Source organism: Copadichromis virginalis, linkage group LG13 (genome assembly GCF_057382275.1).
Source record: "Copadichromis virginalis isolate Kocher_CV1m ecotype Utaka linkage group LG13, C_Virginalis_male_GT1.1, whole genome shotgun sequence".
Lineage (NCBI taxonomy): Eukaryota > Metazoa > Chordata > Actinopteri > Cichliformes > Cichlidae > Copadichromis > Copadichromis virginalis.
The window spans coordinates 27,193,371-27,215,199 of NC_140630.1; the positions used below are offsets into that span (position 1 = coordinate 27,193,371).

The 21,829-nt window shown below is 40.7% G+C and overlaps 1 protein-coding gene across 2 annotated transcripts; it reads left to right on the top strand.

Moving 5' to 3' along the window:
• Nucleotides 1–812: 812 nt before the first annotated feature.
• Nucleotides 813–21,799, top strand: LOC146695863 (insulin-degrading enzyme-like). Of its 2 annotated transcripts, none has more exons than XM_085478326.1 (25): nucleotides 813–932; nucleotides 1,995–2,179; nucleotides 3,699–3,906; nucleotides 5,022–5,191; nucleotides 6,026–6,148; nucleotides 6,675–6,787; nucleotides 6,896–7,058; nucleotides 7,359–7,451; nucleotides 7,609–7,700; nucleotides 7,928–8,008; nucleotides 8,147–8,250; nucleotides 8,930–9,032; nucleotides 9,129–9,251; nucleotides 9,637–9,719; nucleotides 10,911–11,055; nucleotides 12,947–13,057; nucleotides 13,146–13,266; nucleotides 14,098–14,189; nucleotides 14,801–14,912; nucleotides 16,420–16,587; nucleotides 17,009–17,281; nucleotides 18,041–18,102; nucleotides 19,469–19,541; nucleotides 19,638–19,705; nucleotides 20,376–21,799. In XM_085478326.1, exons 1-25 carry the CDS (start codon nucleotides 895–897, stop codon nucleotides 20,469–20,471), a joined length of 3,000 nt encoding a protein of 999 aa, XP_085334452.1. In that variant the 5' UTR covers nucleotides 813–894; the 3' UTR covers nucleotides 20,472–21,799. The 2 variants fall into 2 exon arrangements, with proteins under 2 accessions (XP_085334452.1, XP_085334453.1); XM_085478327.1 differs by lacking the exon at nucleotides 813–932 and adding an exon at nucleotides 1,146–1,201.
• The last annotated feature ends 30 nt before the right edge of the window (nucleotides 21,800–21,829 follow it).

Below are 21,829 nucleotides of genomic sequence, written 5' to 3' on the forward strand. Positions count from 1 at the left end.
ATAAATGTAGATACACATTTTCAGGATCAAATGTAAAGAGTGTGTCCTGAGGAGATGGAAAACAGCTGCACACAAGTCCAACTAGTTGAACTGTGAATTCAACATCACTACATCTAAAAATAGAAACAGAAAGCAGGCCTGATGCATGAAACTGCTTTGTGCACTGTGAATTCAGTTGCCTTTACTCAACTTAAGTAGACACTTATGTGACAGCGGTCCAGTAGATGGAGCCCACCATGATCCCTTTATCAATGCTGAAGTTCACGGATTTTACTCAGAAGACGGAGTTGTGTTTTTGTCCATCAGTGAGTCATTCTGCATGGTTTGCTGAGCTACGATTTGGGGGAAAGGATAGCTATTATTATCGCTATTGTGGTATTTCAGGAACTCGTGCACCGGGATTCCTGGACTGCTGTAGTATCTGATGAACTTGGATATGATGTTAGAGGGACCAGCCAGCTGCAAAGCGATTGCGTGATCACAGATAAGAATGATTCCAAAATCCCGGAACATTAAACATAATTATTATTATTATTATTATTATTATTATTATTATTATGTTTAAAAAAACAAAGTAACAGTGCTCATTATGTATTAACCTTAACGGGTTACAGAAAATGGGCCACCTGAGTTCTGTTCTCGGCTATTTGTTTGTGCCTGCTGGTGTGCCTTTCTGTATGTGCACAAGCATGCATATAAACACAAACAAAGTTGTGCGCACATGAGCTCACAATCACTGAAAAGAGAGTGGTTGTTTGTTTGTTTTCCCGTTATTTTTCCGCAACTTTTCATTTTCACCCATACAAAACGCTGAACTCCTCACCCCGGCAGTGTAATCGATGTCAGATTCACTGACAGTGCGCAATATTATGAACTACTACTCTGTAGGATCTGATGCTTCCCGTCTGTTTCACCTTCAACTATACCAGGATGTAAGTGTCAGAATTTACTGAAGACACATTTACAGAAATGTGACATCCTGCCCTAGTGAGGCGCTCGCTCTTCTGCTATCGATTGCTTGCGTCTGTTAAACGATGACGCTACAGACATTAAGGTTTCGTTTTCTATATGCATAAATCCAAACAGTTCAAAACTGTTTTCATACTGTCTCAGGCTTCAAAGTGTGTATAGGTGCATTTACCAAAAGCGCCAGTCAACAAGAGTCAGCAGGCTACCTCTTCTGTTTTAACCGAACTGTTAGGTAAGCCCTATCAGATAATAATTGTTACTTTTATTTAAAAATAAGCGGGTTGGTTTTTTTTTTTTTTTTTTACACCAAACTAATCCTAGCAGCTCGTGCCGTTAGCCAGCTAACCTCGCTAAAGCGATACTGTTAGCCGTGCCTACCTTATGTGGAGGCTAGAAGCTCACATTAACAATTACACTTTTCAACATTGCGAACCTTTCTGAAGCTTTTGTCTTTAATACGATAAAATAAAGTTTCTTTGTTGAATTAATTAATGTCCCCTAGTCAGTTACTGTAGCTAATCGCTGGCAGGTGTGTTGTTTTTCTTGTTCAGCCGGACAGTTGTCTTCATCTTCCTACGGGATTTTTTCCCCTCGTCTTGACTGCCTTTACCTGTTTTTGCTGTTTCAATTACTGTACTTAGATTTTTTTTTTTAAGTAGCATCTACACCCGGGGAGCCATGATAATATAATAACTGCTTTTTAAATTACTTTGTAGGCTGTATAGAAAGACTGTGCTTCAGTTCACGTTTTATAAAGCACTACAGGTGTTAGACCTTGATCATATTATTGCGGTTAGCTGGACGGCAAAGTAAATAATTTCTATTCAATAAACTGAGAGGCACACGGAAGTCCGCGAGGACTACTACTTGAAAAAATAATAGGAAAGAGTCGGCTGATAATGTGCTTCCACAGTGTAGTATGCCAGCATTTCGAGGCATGTTTAGTACTAAAATCCCCTTTGGCCATTATGTCACGTTAAATCAGAATATAATAAACTCCAAGAGTTGGTTTTCTTTGCTTGCAGGCTGGTGTCATCCTTGTCACTCAGAATGACCGGCCAGGTTGTGAGGAGGGTGGTTAGTGATGTCATTCGCTCACCTGAGGACAAGCGGGAGTACAGGGGCCTGGAGTTTACCAATGGCCTGAAGGCAATGCTCATCAGTGACCCGACCACAGACAAATCTTCAGCTGCTTTGGATGTCCATATAGGTAATTAGGCATTCATTGCTGTTGTCCTGCCAGGTGATCATGACTTCCTTTTTTTATGTTGCTTTCTACACAAAGAACATCTGGAAAACAAATGGAAAAGGAAGAAATTTTCCCCATCATACTCTAACTGTGCTTTGCCGAACAGGATAATTCCATTCATAGAGATGCTCAGTTGCCAAACTTCCTTTAAGCTTTGGATGGGTATTTTTTTTGTATTATCTGGTATTTCTGTTTATAATAGCAAGTATATTATTATATGCTCATACTTAAATCTGCAAACTGCACTTCTCAAACAGTGAGTCCCTACCAGTTTGGAAACCTTATTTCATTACAGTGTGTAAATGTAACATAGTTCAGTTCTAGTTTCAGATACTAGTAAACAGCAGGTACAAACAACACCACATGTAATGCAGTAACTTTAATAATAACAGATGAGGAGCATTATGGAAAAGTTACCAGTGAATACCTGTGGTATTTGCCTAAAGTAAAGAAGGTATAAAAAGCACTGTGAAGCAGATTGAATCAGTCATTGGCTACATTTTAAAACTGCCCTCACACTTTGCTAAAGCAAATAAGAAACACATTTTAAGAAGTTTATAATTGAGGCGACTTTTGTTGTGATTTGGCGCTATATAAATAAAATTGAATTGAATTGAATACATCATCATCTCCTCCATTTCACCAAACCTTCAGCCTCACAGCTCTGCCTCAGTCTGCAGGGCCTCTCCTCAGATCTGAGACTGTCTGAATCACTTGTTCTCCTCCAGTTTTCATTCTTTATTTGCTTGAAATAGGACACTACACTCTTCAGTTCAGCCGCTCAGCACAGCCAGAAACCTGTCCAATTCACTCGTCTGGTCTCATAGTCTGCCCCGAGGGCAAAGCTCAACACAGTCAGGCTTTCTTTGGCTTAGCTGGTTTAACTCCAGGTTTAACTTCCCTAAAACTCCAGTTCAAGATAACTGGTTTCTTGACTGATTATCATCTTTCTCTGTTGAGCAGGGCTTTGTGCTTCGGGCTTCAGGTTTTATGACTCTTCTTTTGCACAAAATGATCCGTATGCCTGCAAAAAAGAAATTTGGAACATAACCTGCCACTGCCACAAGTCTTGTTTTGTTTATTTTTTAAATTTTTTTTTTATTCCTCGTGCTGCAAAATTCACTGTCTAATGAATAAACCAGATTTAGGAAAATTCATCAATATTAGATGGCGGGATGGGATTAGGGGTCAAAAATAACCTCCTTGGCAGTTCTAGTGTTAAGCATTAGACAGATACTTTGAGTGCGTGAAGAATGTGAATTCGTGTGAAATAGTTTCTGTGTTTAATTGAAAATGATGAACAGCTTACCAGCGTGCATCTCATTGCTTATAAATCCTCCTGTTCTGGTGCCGTTACAGATCTGTTTTTCTCACCTGGCAAACTTTAAAAGTCACAACTGTTGCATTGAACAAATTTCTCTGATCAAAGAGAAGCAGCACCATTAACTACATTTCTCTGGGAATTTCTCTTAATTTGCAGGTTCTCTGTCTGACCCACCAAACATCTCAGGGCTGGCACACTTTTGTGAACACATGCTGTTCCTGGGAACAGAGAAGTACCCCAAGGAGAACGAGTACAGCCAGTTCCTCAGTGAGCACGCAGGCAGTTCCAATGCCTTCACCAGCAGAGAACATACCAACTATTACTTTGATGTTTCCCATGAGCACTTGAAAGGAGCATTAGATAGGTACTTTGATGTTCATTTGATAGTATTAATTTTGGCAGAAACTTCAAAGTGATAGAGAATGCACTATTAAAAGCTCAGGGTTGTTTGTGTTTAGGTTGCCTTTTCACCCCTTAGCTGTAAAAAGCTGATGGGGTATTATGTTGTTGCAATGCCGGACAGGGGGGTGAGTGCCGTGGACATCTACATTTGTGAATGTGATAACTTGAGAACGAGGCGATGTAGGTGTTTTAAATTGATACTGTAGGTATCAATCTCAGATGAATCTACTAAAAATCTCAGAGTAATTTGAATCTGAGTTACCTCAGCCTCAATGTCAAGGTCAAGTTTTCTAAAAAATCTTGTGAATGCGATAACTCAAGAAGAAAGTCACTTAGGATTTTCAAATTGGTACCATAGCTGCATCTACTAAAAATCTCAGATGAGTTTGAATCTCAGTGACAAAATAATTTTTCTGAAAATCATCTGAATGTGATAACTTGAGAATAAGGCAACACAGGATTTGTAAAGTGATACCACAGGTGTGTCTACTTAAAGGCTGAGGGATAGCACTGATAGTTACCTGTGTTTTTCAAATTATGGGAGGTGTCTAAATATCTAGTTATCAGTATAAAGTGTAGCCCTTGGGACTCAAGGTTTGGAAAGGACGTTCTGGTGGTCGGAAATTAACCTACAGTGTAGGCTTACCTAATTAGAAATGAATGATGGTTCTAGCAAGCATCTGTTTCTGTCGCATAGGCTAATTGTTCCCTTCCACCACTGAATCGTGAAGGCCACCTGGGCTTCAGTGGTAGGAAAGAACTGTGAGGAGTGATCTGAATTATTGATGATGATTCCTTTCTGGAAAATGAAAGGATCATATGTGTCGATTAGTTAGCCTTATTCTCTTATCTCTTTTCATAATATCTGTGTGCCTAATTTTTTGTAATCATGGCAGACTGCTTTTTATTTGAATTTCTCCCTCTATGTTTGTAGTGTATAATCTTTATTTAAAATAAACAAGATTATGCATTTTACAATACTGAGCCACCGGCTAGGCCATAACTATTATCACACCCTGTGGTTTTTCTACATGCTGAAATGTACTCCTTGATAACAGCAACTTCTGACCTTTGTAGGTTTGCCCAGTTCTTTCTGTGCCCATTGTTTGACGAGAGCTGCAAGGACCGCGAGGTGAACGCTGTGGACTCTGAGTACGAGAAGAACCTGAAGAATGATACCTGGAGGCTGTTTCAGTTGGAAAAGGCCACTGGCAACCCAAAACACCCTTTCAGTAAATTTGGAACAGGTAGAAACTGTTCTTGCCAGACTTCACTTTGAAACTATATCATTACATCATTCATTCTGACTGCTTAGTGCATCACATTTCAGTTGTTATAGCAGAATATTTTGACTGGAGAGCAAAACCGCCCTGCACAGAATATTTAAGCAAGGATTCCCTTCATAGGGTCGATATGATGTGTTTTAGATTTTGTATTAGACTACTAATCTAGAGCAGAATCCAGTCACATATGTTAATGTTAAGGGGTCAGAGAAATTACTGGAGCAGGCTAATATTTGATTAAATGAGGTTTACATTCATGCAGCCTACTTATTATGAGACAGCTGTTTTAGCCCAGAAAGACTTCTTAATGGCTTTGGTTTTAAAAACATGAACATGCCATTAGTCAAGTTTTTTTGAGAAAAGAGTTTATTCTGTTAAAGTCATCCCAGATTAAAGTGACGTATACTCAGAGCAGCTGTGAGCTCAAAATAGCCACCTGATGGCAGTCTTGAATTATACCGTCTGTATTCCCATTAAGAACAGGAGAGGATCAAACAGACCTGAAAGCAGTGCACTCAGCAGACTAACATAAGCTTCTTCTGACTGCTGCTTTGATGGTGTCTGTGTTAACAAATACAGTGCTACATGTAGACTGTAATCAAGTTTATTTACATACGCTTTAGCTTGTAGTTAATAAGCAATTTTTACTACAACTTTGAAGAATTTAACACAAATATTTGTTTGCTGGCAATTTCATTTAGACTCTTTGAAAAACTATAACAACAGAAAATGATCATTAGTTAACTGTACAATTGGAAAATGTGTGTGCTTAATAAAAGGGATAACTTTTTCTTATAGGTAATAAAATGACACTAGAGACAAGACCATTTAAAGAGGGGATTGATATCCGTCAGGAGCTCCTGAAGTTCCACTCCACGTATTACTCATCCAACCTCATGGGACTGTGTGTGTTAGGAAGAGGTAAGATGTCATTGTTCACATGGGTGATGGTTACACCCAACCTATGCAGCGAGTAACTGGATACTATTAAAGAGGATGTTGTTATGGGTGAGGTCCTGGCTTCTTAATGCCTACCATACTAACCAATGAATTGATAAATGGTAAATGAGTTAAAAATGTTGTTGCCTCCACTCGGTAGAGTAACGGTGATTAGTATTAAAACCTACTAAGAAACGGCGTAATGTAATTTACTGCCAGAAACAACTCTTTTAAAAATTCTTAAAACACTTTAAACGAATAGTAAATATGACTCAAAATTGCTTTTGGACAATATAATAAATAAAAATAATACATTTTAAGTTTTAATTTTATTTTAAATAAGATTTTACAGATTCTTAGTAGCATCACAACATGTTTTATATATTTACTAGCTTGCTTACCAGCCAAGGACCAGGGCACTGTGGGTAATTATGATGAGTGCTGACATCCTTAAAGCTTTTCTTTGAACAGCACATCCTTACTGCTTTTTTTAACCCTTTGCTGACAGAGTCGTTGGATGAGTTGACGGCCATGGTGGTTAAGTTATTTGGAGAAGTGGAAAACAAGAATGTGCCTATTCCAGAATTCCCTGAACACCCTTTACAAGAAGAACACCTTAAAGTGAGCTGCTTACCTATCACTCCTTTACATTTTTTTGCATTGCAAAATGACTGTCAACGTTTTTTATCATGTTACTGTGGGAATCACACACGCTTCTGTTTATTACAGAAATTCTACAAAGTGGTTCCTGTCAAAGACATTAGGAAACTTTATGTGACTTTCCCCATCCCAGATCTACAGAAGTACTACAAATCGAAGCCAGGACGTTATCTGGGACATCTGATTGGTCATGAAGGACCTGGAAGTTTGTTTTCTGAGCTAAAATCTAAAGGTAGCAGACTGCAAGCTGGTGACAAATATTATAAGGAGAAAGAGATACACATAGTAAAACCATATCCTAAAATATATAATTGACTCAGTGTTGTTTATTGCCTCAGAGGTTACTTAATTATGTGTTTTGCGACCATAAAATGTAACACAACATTACCCAGCAGAGCGGTGTGCCTCTAATTTAGTGATTGGGATAGAAGTTAATTTTCTTTTAGTACAGAAACATTCACAGTAATGGTTTCTGTCATCATAAAAATAAAAGAAACACATTACTAAATTGTAACGGTAATTACTTTCTAAGGCTGGGTGGACACAATCCTTGGAGGACACAAAGAGGGAGCCAGAGGATTCATGTTCTTCAACATCAAGATGGACTTGACTGAGGAGGGCCTCTGTAAGTCATGCATCCCACTACTTTACATGTATTGTATCTAGTTTGTGTGTTTTGCATGTGATTATGATCATTCCTCACTATGCACAAGTAAAAGAAATAAAGCAACAAGAAATACGTGAATATTAAATCTTGGGGCATGATCTGTGTGTCATTGCAGTGAACATTGAGGACATAATCTTCCACATGTTCCAGTACATCCAGAAACTCCGTTCTGAAGGGCCTCAAGAGTGGGTGTTTAACGAGTACAAGGTGATTTATGTTGTCAGTTCAGTAATACTGTTTCTGGAGGGCAGTATAAACTTATTTTCTATTCCTCACTGTAAAAACTAGTTTAAAAAGTCATAAAAATTAGAATAGAATATAGATGGATTATTGATTGAGTTCTATTAAGGGTACATAGTTCAAACTGAATGTAACAATTGTATGTTTTGTTACTTCAGCTGTTATATCATCAACCGTTCTGCCTCTCTCTGCAGGATTTAAAAAAAGTTGCTTTCAGGTTTAAAGACAAGGAGCGCCCTCGTGACTACACTTCCAAAATGGCAGGTTTACTACAGGTAGGTCCAACAGCCAATTTATCAGGTGTCCAGTTGAAACTGAAGATTCGATTTATGGAGGTCTTTAGAAAAATTTCAGAATTGAAGATTTCTGTTTTCAAGCAGTACAGTGCTAACAAGTTTCTTTGGGTGTTGCAGCACTACCCTCTTGAAGAAGTTCTATCAGCAGAGTACTTCTTGGAAGACTTCAAGCCAGATCTAATCGAGATGGTGCTGGATAAGCTGAGACCAGAACACGTCAGGTCAGTGTGACTTGGTGATGTGTAGTCAGGCTCACCTTGCTTTTTCTGTTACCAAGTATGAAGTACCTCTCAGAGGAAGATGTGGGCACATGGTGTGATAAACTTTAAGCTAAACTTTACAGCTGCAGTCCCACTTGGATAACTGGACTGAAATAAAAGTGGGCCTGGTGTAGCTTTAATTCATTTACTGGGTTGCAGCTGCTGTGCCAAGCAAAGTCCAGACTTGTAACCGGTCCATTTCTTAATGTGTATTAAGGAGACGACAGCATGCAGTCATTGGTTGACCCTGACAGTTTGCATGCCAGTCTCTTCCTTTACTGAAGTGGCCATTTAATTCTGGGCTTCTGCCAAAACTGCTTTAAATTAATGAACGAATGCTTCTTTATTTATCCATCTCATTCCAGCTACAAGAGAACTTACAGAGAAACACCATTTCCTTTTACACTGAGTCCTTGAACTTTGTTTAACTAAAACATACTGATGGGATAAATGTTCAAACTTAGGAAAAACCTGCACTCTGACAGCTCCAGCCAAACGATGTGTCAATGGCTGTGCACCACCTGAAACATGATCGAAATGGAAAAGCACTCACATCTTGTGAAGCTAACAGGCACTAAGTAGCACAGAGGGCTTTTTGTATAGATCTATAATGTGACCTGTTGTCTTCTTACTTTTCCAGAGTTATAGTTGTGTCAAAATCATTTGAAGGACAAACAGACATAACAGAAGAGTGGTACGGCACGCAGTACAAACAGGAGGCCATCTCTGAGGAGACCATCAAGGTGAATGATTGTGTCCAGTTTTTCTGCTGTGTAATCAGCGTATAACCACTACATCAGTTATATAAGGCTCTGATTGTTTATCTTTTTCTGTTGTAGAAATGGGCAAATGCAGACCTCAACGGCAAATTCAAATTGCCAATGAAAAATGAGTTCATCCCTACCAACTTCGAGATCTACCCTCTTGAGAAAGACTCTCCGTCAGTTCCCACTTTAATCAAGGCAAGTGTTTTCTCTGCACAGCTCCATCAAAGTGTTGTCACTTTTCATTGTCTGACTGCGTTGGACGGTCCCTGCTTACCTGCTTCTTCTTAAGTCTCTTATGCTTTCATATGGAAATGTGGTATTGTGATTTAGACATCAAGCATTAGTTGTTGTTATGTCAGGATCAGAGGAACTAAGCAGCTAATAAAAGCTTACATTTCCCATCTCTGTTGGAACAACTGAATAAAAGTTAGTATGGCTTATCAAAGTAACACTGTTAGATTTCTGTGATTAAATGAGCGTCGTCTGCTTGTACAGTTTACCTTCTGCTTGCATTTCAATGCTTTACTTTGTTAAGACTTCCCATGAATATGAAATTAAGTTTGGTTTTCATTTCTTCCAGGACACTGCTATGAGCAAGGTGTGGTTCAAGCAGGATGACAAATTCTTCCTCCCCAAGGCTTGCCTGAACTTTGAGTTCTTCAGGTGAGTAGTAAATATAGAGGATTTGTTCTGCAGCTGGAGTGTGGACACAAATTCTTACCAAGTAAATTGTGACTCTTAAGATTAACTCAATAATGAGAAATCATAAATGTACTGCTGCTACAACAGTGCATAATAAGTTTTAAAGTAATCAGATAACAAAGTGCAAAAATAAATATCGAATTATGCATGAGTGTTATCGGGTTTGTAAGTCAGCAACCCCTGTAGCTGATATGAATCCAATTCAAACCTAAATGGAATAATAACCAGTGCCAGTGCTTGTTACACATGAAGAGATGAAATATGCAAAAAGCCTCTAATAATTGTGCATGTACAGCTGTTCTATTTCCCAGAGAGAGAAGATACTGATAGATAACTTTAGATGTGGAGAAAGGCATAGGAAGTAAAGAAGAAAGCGAGGAAGAAGAGAGATTTCGTTTTGTTTTGTTTTACAGATGTTTAATCTATACATGAAGTGTTGAAGTTATATTTTTTTCGTATTGTGAAATATGTCGCAAAACATACTGGTTACTGGTTTGATGAAAGTACTCAACAACTAGGTGCAGGCTACACTGGTCAGTTTGCGGTGCTGTGGTGACGATTACAGTAATGCACTGTGTTGGACTGGTCCAGAGTGGCTGTGGTGTTAATAGTGAATGTTAGTTTACATCAGGGGTAGCAGACATCAAAGTAATTCAAGGTGATAATGCTAATTAGACATTTGAAACCTAGTGGTGGGAAATCTGGCATGATTGCTTGTTTGATATCCGCTTATATTTGGTGCAAGCATTTCTTTTCCCCACACTGCCCCACTACAGCCAATTTTAGGGTTACCCCAAGAGCTGAATCCCACTTTAGCCCTTGGCTATACTCATTTATCTGTTTGGTGTAGAGGCAAAGCCCCCCATCTAAAATTTAGGCAACAGCAAATAGAGTTGTACTGTTGTACTTTTGCCACCTCAGAGGATAGGTTGGATTAGCTTAGATCAGCTTTTAGCCATATTTTCCAACATTTTACAGCCAATCCCTGCTGAAATTAGACAGTATTAGTCTATAAGTAATTCCACTGTTACACTCCTGATAGCTACAATTAATTATATGTTCATAAATTGTGAAACATGCTATACAGTAGTTGCAGTTTGCATCAGCTCATGCAGCTTTATTTGTATGCTTTGTGTGGCATTTTCTCTACAGCCCGTTTGCGTACGTGGACCCATTGCATTGTAACATGGCATATTTATACCTGGAGCTCCTCAAGGACTCCCTCAACGAGTATGCATATGCAGCCGAGCTAGCTGGCTTGAACTATGAACTCCAAAATACCGCCTATGGAATGCATGTAAGTATTCATAACCCCTTCCCGTCTCCGACCTCATGCTCTCTTCCCTTTATTATCCTCAGACGGGGCTACAATGGCTCAGGCAGGCCTGGGTTGATGGGCGACTTTAACCTTCCAATCTGACCGCGTCTGTGGCCAGACTGCAAGTTACAATAACAGGAAACTGCCGTATATTGAAAGTTTTTTATTGTTTGACATACTTGATCATTAGAGACTGTTCTGTAGAGATTTTGAACCTGCGTGTGTTTTATATCACTTCAGAAAACCTTTTAACCCAGCGGTCCCCAACCCCTGGGCCACGGACCGGTATCGGTCAGTGAGTCGTTTGGTACCGGGCCGCAAGAGTTGAGGCTCCGCTGTGAAATTTATGGTTTTCTGGGATTTTATTGTTAACTCGGTTTCCCTGGGTCTTTTCCCGTGTTGTAGTTGTGTGTCTTATATTTATGCGTTACCATAGCAACCAGAGAGCATTAAGGGGCAGAGAGGAGGATGTTACTCTAATTGTTGTTGGGGCATTTCAGGAGGACGCTGCTAATAAAGTTACACAATTACACAGTGAATTCTCGTTTATTATTATATTTACAAAAGTACCACAGTTTTTGTCTTGGCCGTATCATTTTATTTTGTTGTATTTATCTGCGATACCTTAAAGGCCGGTCCGTGAAAATATTGTCTGACATTAAACCGATCCGTGGTGCAAAAAAGGTTGGGGGCCGCTGCTGTAAAGCCCCGTACTGGCATATTATCTTCATATTATCATCTAAGGATAAATCTTTGACTTCTTTCTTTTCATTTTTTAACATTTCTATGGCGTGCCAACATCTTTATTTTAAAAAAGTATACTGATAATAAAATGTCAAGTTTTGTGCAGACTTTAATAGTACGCAAAACTCTGCCTATGTAATTCTGTTTAGTGTCTTTTGCTGCCATTATTACGGTTATCTACACGTTTGCCTAACAAGCAAAAGTTTCCTAAATGAAACGGAGGTACCCAGAGGGAGGCCCCTTGTGAATAACAGAGCAGGCAAAAGTAGCCATCTATTTTTATTTCTTATTTTTTGGCACTTTTATTGTAAATGTAATACCAGACAGTGAATGAGAAGGCATCTGTGCCACAGGATATAAGGGATAAGGTCAGTTGATGCAGATACCCTGTTTGTTTGTTTGTTTGTTTGTTTGTTTGTTTGTTTGTTTGTTGTTGTTTTTTCAAGTGATATTTGCTGGTTTGTTGTGGTGTTGTCTGTCCACTGTTCTTTAAAACCTGCTGACTTCTAACAACTCTTCAGCTGTCATAATAACCAACTAACCTGCATTCATTAGCTCCCTTCTCACCTGTGAATTCATGACTGTGGTGTGTCCTTACAGAGGGCTGTATAGCTGTGTGATGGGCTGCAAGTAATTGATCTGAGTCAGCAGTGTTAGTGTGGATGCTGGCCGTTTGTCAAGGTTAACGATGTTTGGAGAGATTACTTTTAACAGGTGTCACTGCAGGGGCTTGGCCACAAGGTGAGGTGAGCTGTGGCAGCGAAGCCCTGGGAGGTTATGCTGAATCCTGAAGGGCCATTAGGTGTGCGTGATGCAGGAAAATTCATTTATGCCCAAGCACGTGCAGTGAACTCAGGCAGAACATTGACATTGTTTTTGTTTTTGAGTCTCTAGAGATTCAGATTATTCTTCACCATGAGGAGTCGGTCTAATCTGGAAAGATTTTCTTCACAATAGTTTGGCCAGCCCACGATTGAATTAAATGGAGAACACATTCATGTATTCATGGTAGCAAATGAATGCAAAACCTTCATAACAACAAATGTTAACTGTTATGCTAATAAGCTTAATGTATCCTTTTGTTTGTGATGATGTGCCGCCTGTCTCCTGTCACTGTGTGCTGCAGCTGTCTGTTAAAGGCTACAGTGACAAACAGCACATCCTGCTGAAGAAGATCATCGAGAAGATGGCCACTTTTGAGATAGACGAGAAGCGCTTTGACATCATCAAGGAAGCTGTAAGTTCAGACTCACTGACTCAGTAATAGTTTAGCTTCCAGTCTCAGTTTTAATGGTGATCTGATTCTGCCTTCTTTCTTTCTGCAGTACATGAGGTCTTTGAATAACTTCAGAGCTGAGAGGCCTAACTATCATGCTATGTACTACCTCCATCTTCTAATGACCGAGGTTGTTTGGACCAAAGATGAGCTCAGAGAGGCTCTAGATGGTGAGACTCTTAATGTTTCTCTTCTGTCTCAGCAGGAATGCTTACTGGCTGCTTTTTCATCTGTGGACCAAACAGAGTTAATTAAAACACAGAATAAACACATAGCTAAGCTTTACTTCAGGCCAGAGCTGAGGAAATGAAAAGTGAGGCTTGAATTAATTGCATGAGGTTAACATAATAGCTGCAGTGAAAAATGTAAAACTATCACTGAAGTTTTCAGGTTTCTGCACACAGTAGAGGCCTCTCCTCTCACCTTGGGTCTTTTCTTTTCAGTTTTTCTCCTTTAAATGCTGAAGCTGTCCTCTAGCAGTTGCTTCCCTAGCTGCAGTCTTTCCAATGCACAGTGCCAGTCTGGAGCCTGCAGGGCAGCTTGTTATATTTTTAACCACAGAGCTTACACAGAGTATCCTCAGATTCACACGAGACTCAATTAACCTGCTGGGTCAGGACCTGGAGCTCAGTCACCTGGGCCTCCAATTAGCACAGCTCGTTTTTGTTATCAGTCCCTTTAGCCCGCCGTCCTCCTCTGTCTGGAATCTCTGAGACGCTGCGAGTCTCCTGCTTCCTGCTGTGTTGGTGCTGCTACAGGCAAATAATCAGTGTTTGTGTGCTGATTTAGCCCATCCACCAGTTGCTTAAACTTTTATGCACATGTAACTGAATCTTTAAGTATGATTTTTACCACCATGAAATGTGATGTGCTGATTTCTTAGTGGCAGGAAGACTGTCCAACTGTCACCACACTCAGCAGTTATTCTTTTAATCAGTCTGTTACCAGCTTTGGAAAATTACTCTTTGATTGATTGCTTTTGCCTGTGATCTGTATTGCAGATGTAACTCCCCCACGCCTTAACATCTTCATACCTCAGCTGTTGTCGTGGTTACATATCAAAGTCCTTCTTCATGGCAACATCACCAAGGAGGTTAGTTGGTGTTTGGAGTCACTACTTTATTATTTTACTACCAGTTTAAAGTTAAAAGTTTCCTAAATCTGTGGCGTCTACGTTTGTAATAATGCAGCTTTCCTTTCATGCCTGCTTTAGTGATGTGTAAGAATTTGTCTCTGTGGGACAAACTACACTTTTTATGCCTTCGCAACATTTATTTGGTCCTCTGTTCATATCTCAGAGGATTTTTGTCTCATATAAGATCCTGTGATCCAGTTGCACTTTTTGTTATACAGCTCCAACATTATCATGTAATGACAGTGTCACAGTCTGCTGGAGGGAGAATTAGACTCATAAAATAGACCAATGATCCCTTCGACTAATGACCATCATCGAACTACAGTACTGACTAGTTCGGGGGTGGTCATGGAAAAATCAATGTTATATACATCTGCCATCACTGGAAATTGGTTGTATAAATGGGTCCAGTTTGGACAGAGCCAGTTGGGTTATTCTAAGTAATGTACATAGGAAAATTTTAAATTCTTAGATCTCTACAAAATGTTTTTCTGAGAGTTCAGCCGGTGTTACTCAAGAGTTTGTGGACTGAAATGTTTGAATTTCATTTCCATCTGTCACTCCTCTAGTCTGCTCTTGGCATGATGCAAATGGTGGAGGACACGCTCACTGAGCATGCTCACACAAAGCCTCTCCTCCCGAGCCAGCTGATTCGCTACAGACAGGTGCAGGTTCCAGACGGTAGGTCCTCTCTACTCCTCCAAACCACACACACGAACACAGACACACACACACACACACACAGGTTAAGCTCTCTAAATCTTCATCTGCCAGTCATGACTGTCTCCACGGCGACCGTGCAGATGGGTTTTTGTCCAACACTCTCGCCCTCGTCATCAGTGGCACCATCATGCGTTTGTTGAGAAAAGACCTGATTGAATTCAGCATCCCACATTTACCTCAAAGGAACATAATGGTCACTGAGTGGAAATGGACGTCATTGGCTACAATACATACACACCTCACTGTCAGCAGCTCAGACAATGAACACACACAGGCAAACCTGCACTGCCTTTCAGATCACATTAGGAAAGCTGAATGATGTGGAGGCGAAAAGCAGAGCTGTGCGAGGCCACCTGGAGAAATCCTGTGTCTCTCTGAGGGACTTTCCAGGCTGGGCTCCAGACTGCCATTAAGACGCAGAGCAAGAGGACATACAGGCTTCAAACAAAGCTTCAAACAGAAAGTTGTCATAAATGTGGCCAGTCAGACATCCATCACTGGTAGTGGTACTGTGTAATTTAAATGCAGATAAGCAAAGATAGCACATTGTTTAAAATTCAGACAGCTGTCACTTTTACACTGATGGACTAAGACTAGAAAACAGCTAAATATACACATATTCTGTTTGGAGTTTTCACATTCCCTCTGGGGGGCACTCTTAACCTTGCGCATATGGGTTGCCTGCTCAACCCAGTGAGTTACACTAGTGCTGCTGAGTAGAACTTTTGACAGGGAGTGTCAGGTCCAGAGTGCTCAGTCAGCATGTGCATAAAGACACCTGCATTACTCAGCCTGCACTCGTCCTGCATTCAGAGCAGACTTGATCACAGTGGATTTAAACAAACTAGAGTTATTGCTGTTGGCATTCAACGGGCTGTTTCTGTCTTATTGAAGTGTCCCCTGTCCTCTATCTGAACTGTGCTGGTTTTACTGTACAGTACTTATCTATGGCTCAAGCAATGTACTGAAGTTCAGCTGTAAAACTACAATGAAACAGCTCATGTGCTTTTTGTAGGAATTGCTTGTGCAAGTTTCTAATGCAGCACTGAAAGACCTGATTAAGTGTGCAGGGATGGATTGTATTAAGTTGTACAGCACAGCTGGTGAAATTCATTTCTAAGCTTATCAGAGTTCATGAGTCAGTGGATTTTGGGTTAATGAAAAGGATTGTGCTTTAAATGACTTCAGATGGTTTTGCTCACTCACATGCCAAGTTTAGTTCTCAGCGTATCTCAGTGAGGTCCTGTTGAACCTTCACAGACCAAAAAGCAAAGCCAGAAGAATTACAGGTGCTCATATTTTTACATCTAGTCTTTCTCTTTCCTGTTTTTAGTCTGTTTAATATTACATATAACTGCACAAGTACAAAAACAAGGGGAGTACATGGGGTTAAAGGCCACATGAAGCAACCCGGCCCTTTCTTCCTCTCTCACTGTGGATGTGCTTCTGTTTTTCATGATTGCAGGTGGCTGGTATGTTTACCAGCAAAAGAACGAGGTGCACAATGATTGTGGCATCGATATCTACTACCAAATAGACATGCAGAGTACACACGACAACATGCTGCTGGAGCTGTTCGCTCAGATCATCTCTGAGCCCTGCTATAGTACACTGAGAACCAAAGAACAGCTGGGTGAGGCTGCAAAACACAGACAATAAGGCAATATTGCCATTATATAACATGGGTACCATTTTCCAGAGATGGAGTGTTTATACAGACAGAAAAAATGTATCAGCTGCATTAAGTTTACTAAATTAGATGTTTTATTCCTTTTAATATTTATGCATTTTATTGAGAATTACAGTGCAATGAAATTTGCAAAGTGCTGTCAGCTGTGGGAATGTTTATTAACTTTGAGAATGAATGGGTTGCACCTCTTAACCACATCTTAAGTATCACTGTAATGAGAGTTATAAAAAGCAATAAAAAAGTAGACCTATTGTACTCATCCTTATTCGTGTTTTTGTGTGCATGCGTATTATTATTAATGATAATATAAATGTAGTTTTTCTGCACTGTGACTCCATTTCCTAAGCTCTTAATCCCCTAAAAGGCTACAGCGTGCATAGTGGGCCACGTCGGGCTAACGGAGTGCAAGGTCTCTACTTCCTCATCCAGTCGGAGAAGGCGCCCCACTACCTGGAGAGCCGAGTGGAAGCCTTCCTGTGTACTATGGAGAAAGCTGTGGAGGAGATGAGCGAGGAAGCCTTCCAGAAACACATCCAAGCCCTGGCCATCCGCCGCCTGGACAAACCGAAGAAGCTGTCTGCTGAGTGTGCTAAATACTGGGGAGAGATCATCTCTCAGCAGTACAATTTTGATAGAGGTGAGGCTTCCCAGCAGTCCTCTTCACCTCCTGAATAACTCTTAATTATGTTTAGTTTGCAGGCCAAATGGGTTTTTCCTGATTGCTTGCCTAAGTGTTTAAGTACAAGTTCTTATATTTCAGTATATTTCAGACACTCCCCGAGGTGAGTGGGATGTTACTTCGACAAGCACAACCTGAGATTGATTAAAGCCTGAAATAATCTGCAGCCACAGCACACCTCTCCCATCCAGCACTCTGCTGAGTGTAATGGATTGTAATGGGCCTGATTCACTAGTAATCTGCCTAAAGCCCCGAGTGACGGCAACACTGTAGTGCTGCCAAGGGAGTGGTGATACTAGCTGTGTTAGAGGAGACGGGGGTGTCGGGAGAACATGCTAACAGGCTTAATACCAAGAGCTCAGAGAAACATGCAACACAATTTATGAATAAGAGCTTACACAAGGTCTGCTTCATGGAAGCGCAGAAGAGTGGCTGTTAGTTTCATGTTTCCAGTGAAATGTAATCATGAACATTTGGGCCAAAAGTTGCTCATTTGAGTTTCATTATGTTTGATATCAATATGTTGCACAGGCAAAAGACTGAACTCAATTTTAAACATCCAAGTGCTGTAGTAATAACTGACACAAGTAGCTGACTTTCACCGTGATGGGTCACTCTTGAATTTTTGGTTTGGTGCTGCAGTATTTAGGATGCTGGCTGCATTCTTTAAAAAGTTTCTAAATAATTTACTAAATAATTTTTCCTGCTGTTTTGCAGACAACATTGAAGTGGCGTATCTGAAGACTCTGACAAAAGAAAACATAATGGAGTTTTACAGAGTAAGTAGTACAGCTTTATGTCTCATGATGCCTCTTCACTGGAATACGTTTCGTAGACGCTTAACAGCACAAGACAATGGTAACTATGGAAACTCATAATCAAAGACTATATGTAAAAGATAGACTTGAACATTTTGAACTTTAGCAATTTGGCTGCTGACATTTTTTTGGGGGGGGGGGAGCCATAAGTGACCACTTTCGTAGGAGCCTATGTTATGGCTAATTCTAGCAGGCTTGTTTAGCTGGAAGCATTTGTGCACTGTATGAGTGCATCACGCAGACTTGGATCTCTAAATTGCAACATGCTAATAAAATATTAGACCTCGACTTCTTGGATGGGCCGTACCTCACTGCAGACCAAAAGCTCAAAAGCACAAACACAGATGAGGATCACTTCAGATCAAGGAGCATCTATCTGCAGTTCCTCGATCAGCATACCTGTCACTCACTGTAAGCCTTGATCAAGAAAGTGTCATGAAAAAATTCACCCTACCCATCCTGTTCTCAACGGGCTTTTTTAACATGGGACTGTATGGGGGATTGAGATGCCTCAAGTGGCAGGAACTTGCAGTGTTTCTAGTAAAACTGGATATACTCGACCCCGCATGTTGCAGCGCTGAAATGATAAATGTCAGACAAATCTGAATTTGTGAGGTTATCTTATCTAACAAGAAAATTATGGTGTAAAATAAGGATAAAAATTGCTCTCAGCACCACCTACTCTGTTTGTGTGTCCACACATACACAGATCTGCTGCATTCATTCTGCCCTCCTAGCTTTCATCTCATCCAGCCTCCTGCTTCTATTCATAGCTGTGGAGGTGACACTGACACAGGACGCTCACAGCATATCAGCGGCAATAATGACAGCCAGCCGGCTTGTTTCGGGGGGATAAAGAGCCCAAGGACACCTGGCCCCAGAAAGAATTGGCATTATCGGAGCCCTGCAGAAACCATTACAGCCCCCATGCAGAATAAACCTAATGCATTTCTAATGTCATATCAGCAGCAATCGCACAAGCTGCGTCTTTTCTTTTTCTTTTTTTATTATTTAATTTCTGGTTGCCACAGTTGACGCCGTCTGACTGCAGATGAGCCAAATGTTCAGTCTAATATAATCCTCCATCCAGAGTCGGAGATGAAGCCCGACTGTGTCGCTAAATCTCCACAGGGCTGTCACAACTGATCACACACTCAGTGGGGAAACACACACAGCCATCCTGTCTGTGCTGGGTTTCTTTTCTGTGGTAGCAAAGCTCTTTCCCAAAAGTGATGAGTCATTCCATTAATGGAGGGAATAGTTTCTGGTGATGATGTTCCCTGACAACCTCCATGTATCATCCTCACCTGTCTGTCTGTCTATCCAGGAGCGACTGACGGTCGAAGCCCCAAAGAGACACAAAGTGTCGGTGCACGTGCTGTCCAGGGAGATGGACACCTGTGAGTATCTGTAGACACAAGATGATAACATGGGCTTCATTTAGACACCCACTGAGGTCGCTCACTGACAGTCTGACCTGTCTGTGTGTACATCAGGTCCAGTAGTGGGAGAGTTCCCCGCTCAGAATGATGTCAACCTGGCTCCTGCTCCTTCCCTGCCACAGGTAAGGATCAAACTTTTTTATTTTTATTTGTAAACCTGACAGATTCCCCAGCTGCTGATATTCAGTCAGATTTTAACATTACTATAAATGCGCAGCTTAAATGTGAAACGGTGAAGGTGAAAACCCAAAGGACCTGAAACGGTGACAATAACCAGGATATCCCAATACGTCTAACCAATAACTGACTGGAATGGGAGGCCTGTTTCTCATACAAACAAAACAACAAATAATGAACCTGTCACTCAACTCAAAAACCTTAAAAATATGTTTGTGAATCAAACCTTTAAAGTGAGTTTATGTGTAATTTCTTCAGTGTCACACACACCATCCTGCTTTTTTGGCTCATGTGCAGTGTGTGTGTGTTACATTTGACTTTCATAATTCTATGCTCTTATAATTTTCTATGATCTGTTCATGTGACCAAAGTAGGCAGCTCCTAATTGGTTCATTTTGTTTTGAAAACGATGTGTTAAAAGCCCCAGTTATGTGAAGGCATACAGAAGAAGCCTGGGTTAAATAAGAACGTTCAACCCACTCTCAGACGTTCATATCCATTACGCTGTGATAGGTTGAGCCAGCTAACTTATACAAAGTCCAGCTATGTTGAACTTGATTTGTAGAGGGGTCTTTACATTTGTCAGCCTCCCTCTGATCTTTTTCTTCTTTGCAGCCCACAGTGATTCAGGACATGACGGAGTTCAAGAGGAGTCTGCCTCTGTTCCCTCTGGTCAAACCTCACATCAACCTCAGGGCAGCCAAACTGTGAGCGAAGCCGGCAGGTCGACACAGCAGGGAGGCACGGAGGGTGGCTCCTGCCATCAGGAAGACCTGCATGAGTGTGTTTGTTTGCGTGGATGCATGTTGAATGCGGGTGTGTGGACGTGTAGCAGGGAGGAGCCACTCAAAGAGGAAACAAAAGAATCACAAAGTTGTTGACGTAGCTGTGATAATTATAGAGGTAACACCAGAATCACCTCATGTAACGTCTCTAATAGGAGACGTAAGCTCACGCTTCACAGCACTGTGTAGGCGAAAAAGAAGTAAAACGACGAAAAAAAGAAAAAAGCTGAGGGCCAGGACCCTTTAATGAGTTCAAGTGTACTGCAGAAGCTTCACAGTAGGAGGCTTTTTATTTGGATTATTCAGAGACATCCTGCTTTGAGGATGGATTGTGGGTTTATTGTGATGAGCTGTTGAGGTTAAAGACAGTAGCTCCATGAAGGTCTTTGCTTTTATTTGTTTGGACTGGTGTGTTTGTAACTCTGAGAGGAACCACAGCTCTCCTGGGGGGGAGAAATCCCAGAAGATGCACTCGGGAAAATGAAATCTTTTAAGTCAAATTTCTGAATTTTAATGTGTTTGCCTGTAAACTGCTAAAATATTGGGATCCTATGAGGAGCTGTTTTTAAATCGCTAACCACTAAACCATGCCCGTACATTTCTTCTTTTTTAATGCGTTTCACAGTAGTATGTCACTCAGACATCTCAGGGGTATGTCCATGCTGTTTTGCCTTTTATTATTATTCAATTTTATTAGTAATTAAAATAAAAACATTTAGTCTGTCATCTACATCAGTATGTTATTCAATTTACAGTGTGATCGGTTTCTGAAAACTGAAAAGTAACGGCTGTAGAGACATTTTTGTTTCTCTCCCAAAGCTTTGGGGAGGTCGTCAGGATCCGTTCACTCTGCATGAGAGACTTTCTGCAGCTGCTGCCTTCACATTAGTTTGCAACCTGGTCTGATGTGAGGCACAACCCTGGAAGATCCAAAGAACCAGCAGCAGAAGCATGCCTTAGTCTATTATTTACACAGCATGTAGCTCCACAGCGTCTCAGGAGAGCCGGTGATAAAGCAGTTTTCACACAGCGTTCTAGATGAAACCAATGTTACATATCAGGCTTGGGCGGGCCGAGCACTGTTTAACTTCACGTACCTAGTGAGTGGTTTTCATTTAGAAAATCAGATTATTAATTTCTGGATGTATTGAATGACTGTGATTGGCTGGTGGGGGTCATGGGCAGGTGAAGAGTGCTGAGTTTGGTCTTTTTATGTTTCTTGTGTGTTTCTAATTAATAAACAGCTGAATGGAAGCTCGTCTGTCCCACTTTTCCAGTCTCAAC